We start from the raw sequence: 2,547 nt of genomic DNA on the forward strand, positions 1-2,547 counted from the left end.
TTGAAAATTCATACATACACATACACATATACATTAGTAACATACCCATGTAAATATGGTGCGAGTTAATCTTTGGAGCCTTTGAATTCTTTATATTTTTACATGTTTTAATAATGCTTATTTAATTATATAATATTTTTTTCTAGTACGACTCTCCTTTAATTTCTAACATTTCTGGATCCGTACGTTTGTTGCAATGTCTCTCCGTTTCCCTAACAAAGAGGTTAGAACTCATCTCATCTTGTTGGATAAAAGCTATATATAATTTGGCATATCATTATTCAACTCAAGAACGCTACCAATTATAAGAGATTCTAACTGCAAATAACCAAAGTGACTCCAACCCGAAAGAACTGATTTGCATACCCATTAAAGTTTGTTGTTTATCCTCCAAAACTGATAGTAACAACTATAAAATAGAAAGCTAATATTCATGGATGGGCTATTATCATTCTTAATAAATGCATGCATAATGTCAATTTTGTTTTGAAATATGACGTCCAAGAAAATTCTCAACATACAATAACATATTTTCTGGTGGCTTAGCTTGCACTGCACGTACGCTTCAAATAAATTTAAAATATAATTATTTTTGTTTAGCATTAGCTTAGCTTGCACCTGTCAAAATTAAGTTAGATTGTAATTAATTTTTTTTCCTAAATACTAATTAATTATATATTTATAATTAATGTTTAAACTCCTAGCATGACATTACTATGGATAAGCAATAATAAAAAGCCCTCCCATTATGAATTCAACTAAATATTTACCTAGCTACTATTTTAATCTATACATTCTAATATGTAAAACAAAAATGCTATTTAAAAATAGTTGTTCTCATATTCAAAAATAAAACATGGTCACTATAACTTAAATTAACTATGTTCCATATATACTAAAATCAGCACTAAAATTAATTATTAGTATAAAATATATATTAAAATATAAAATATACATTATAAATAAATTAAACTATATATATTTATATACAAATATATGATGACTGATTTTAGTGTACAAAATAACATTTTTAAATTTAAATAAGTGCCATATTTTAGTTATAAATAAAAGTATCATATGAATATAGAATAAATTTTCAAATAATGGTCCTTAATTATGCCAGACAATTAGGTTTCGAAAAACCAAATTAAACCATTATTTATTCTTTATTATTTTCCAGATGAACTACTATACTTTTTTATTTTATTTTAATTAACACGTAGATAGAACTTAATCCACATTGTCCTTAAATAGGTTAGTCAACAACTTTAGAAAATACAAAACCCACATTAATACCTTAACTGTATTGTATCACTCACAAATAAGAATTATCCATACCTTTTTGGCCTATAAATAGCACCTCTTCACTCGCACTTTTCATTCATCGGCATTCAACAATAATCCAAATATATACAAGCTAAGAATATAATTCTCTCATTGCTACCAATCTAGGTTGCCTTATTATTATACAAATAGAACCTATTGGCCATTTCATTTTCATAATGGGCAACTTGGTCATTGCATACATTATTTTAGCCTTTTATTCTCTCTTCATTATTGTGCATGGCACTGATAAGTTATCATGCAATCAAACTCCATATCCCACTCTTTGTAACCATTACATTGGCACTACCAATTATTCAATTTCATCATCATCAAGTGATGATGTTTCCTTCCATGACATTGCCCTTAAGGTCACCATGGACCAAGCAATAGTAGCACACAAACTTGTCTCATCAACCATGGAATCCAACGATTTCAAAGACAAGAGAGCCAAGTCCGCATGGGAAGATTGTTTGGAACTCTATGAGAATACAATATATCAGCTGAACCGTTCAATGAGCTCAAACAATCTAAACGACAGGTTAACATGGCAAAGTGCTTCTATTGCGAATCAACAAACATGCCAAAACGGTTTTCTTGATTCTAACCTTTCATCTCACTACCTAAACTACTTTCCATCCATTTCAAGCAACTTATCCAAGTTGCTGAGCAACTCTTTGGCCATTAGCAATACATTAACGTCCTTGACTTCGTTACCAAAAGACCCGGTTGTTCGCGGCGGTCGAAAATTGCTTTCCTTTAATGGCTTCCCAGAGTGGCTATCTCCTTCCGACAGGAGGCTTCTTCAGGCTTTGCCGGGAACGGCGGCACCGAAGGCGGACATTGTGGTGGCACAGGACGGGAGTGGGAATTACAAGAGTGTTTCGGAGGGCGTGGCGGCGGCCGGTAGGCTGAGTAAGAATGGTCGAGTGGTTGTGTACGTGAAAGCTGGCGTTTACCGAGAGAGTGTGAACATAAAGGGAGGGATAAAGAATTTGATGATGTTTGGGGATGGTATTGGAGCTACCATTATTACGGGTAGCAAGAATTATCAAGACGGCTCCACCACTGTTGGTTCAGCTACTTTTAGTAAGTACCTTGTATCAATATCATCTTCTTATTTCATTAATTGTTAATCGAGTTCACGCCATTTTCTCGATTATTTTTAACTTTTAAATCTTACATTTTAATTTTTTTTAAAAAAAATAAAAATTTAAAAAGAAT

At 32.0% G+C, this 2,547-nt stretch overlaps 1 protein-coding gene across 1 annotated transcript in view; it reads left to right on the plus strand.

Moving 5' to 3' along the window:
* The first annotated feature begins 1,411 nt into the window (after nucleotides 1-1,411).
* The window catches only part of LOC107469065 (pectinesterase-like), a 3,348-nt gene continuing 2,212 nt past the window's right edge, over nucleotides 1,412-2,547 (plus strand). Inside the window, exon 1 of the mRNA XM_016088452.3 lies at nucleotides 1,412-2,412. Within this exon, the coding sequence (XP_015943938.1) occupies nucleotides 1,503-2,412 (910 nt within the window). The 5' untranslated portion in view covers nucleotides 1,412-1,502. The remainder of the gene's footprint in view (nucleotides 2,413-2,547) is intronic.

Source organism: Arachis duranensis, chromosome 10, assembly GCF_000817695.3.
Source record: "Arachis duranensis cultivar V14167 chromosome 10, aradu.V14167.gnm2.J7QH, whole genome shotgun sequence".
Taxonomy (NCBI): Eukaryota; Viridiplantae; Streptophyta; class Magnoliopsida; order Fabales; family Fabaceae; genus Arachis; species Arachis duranensis.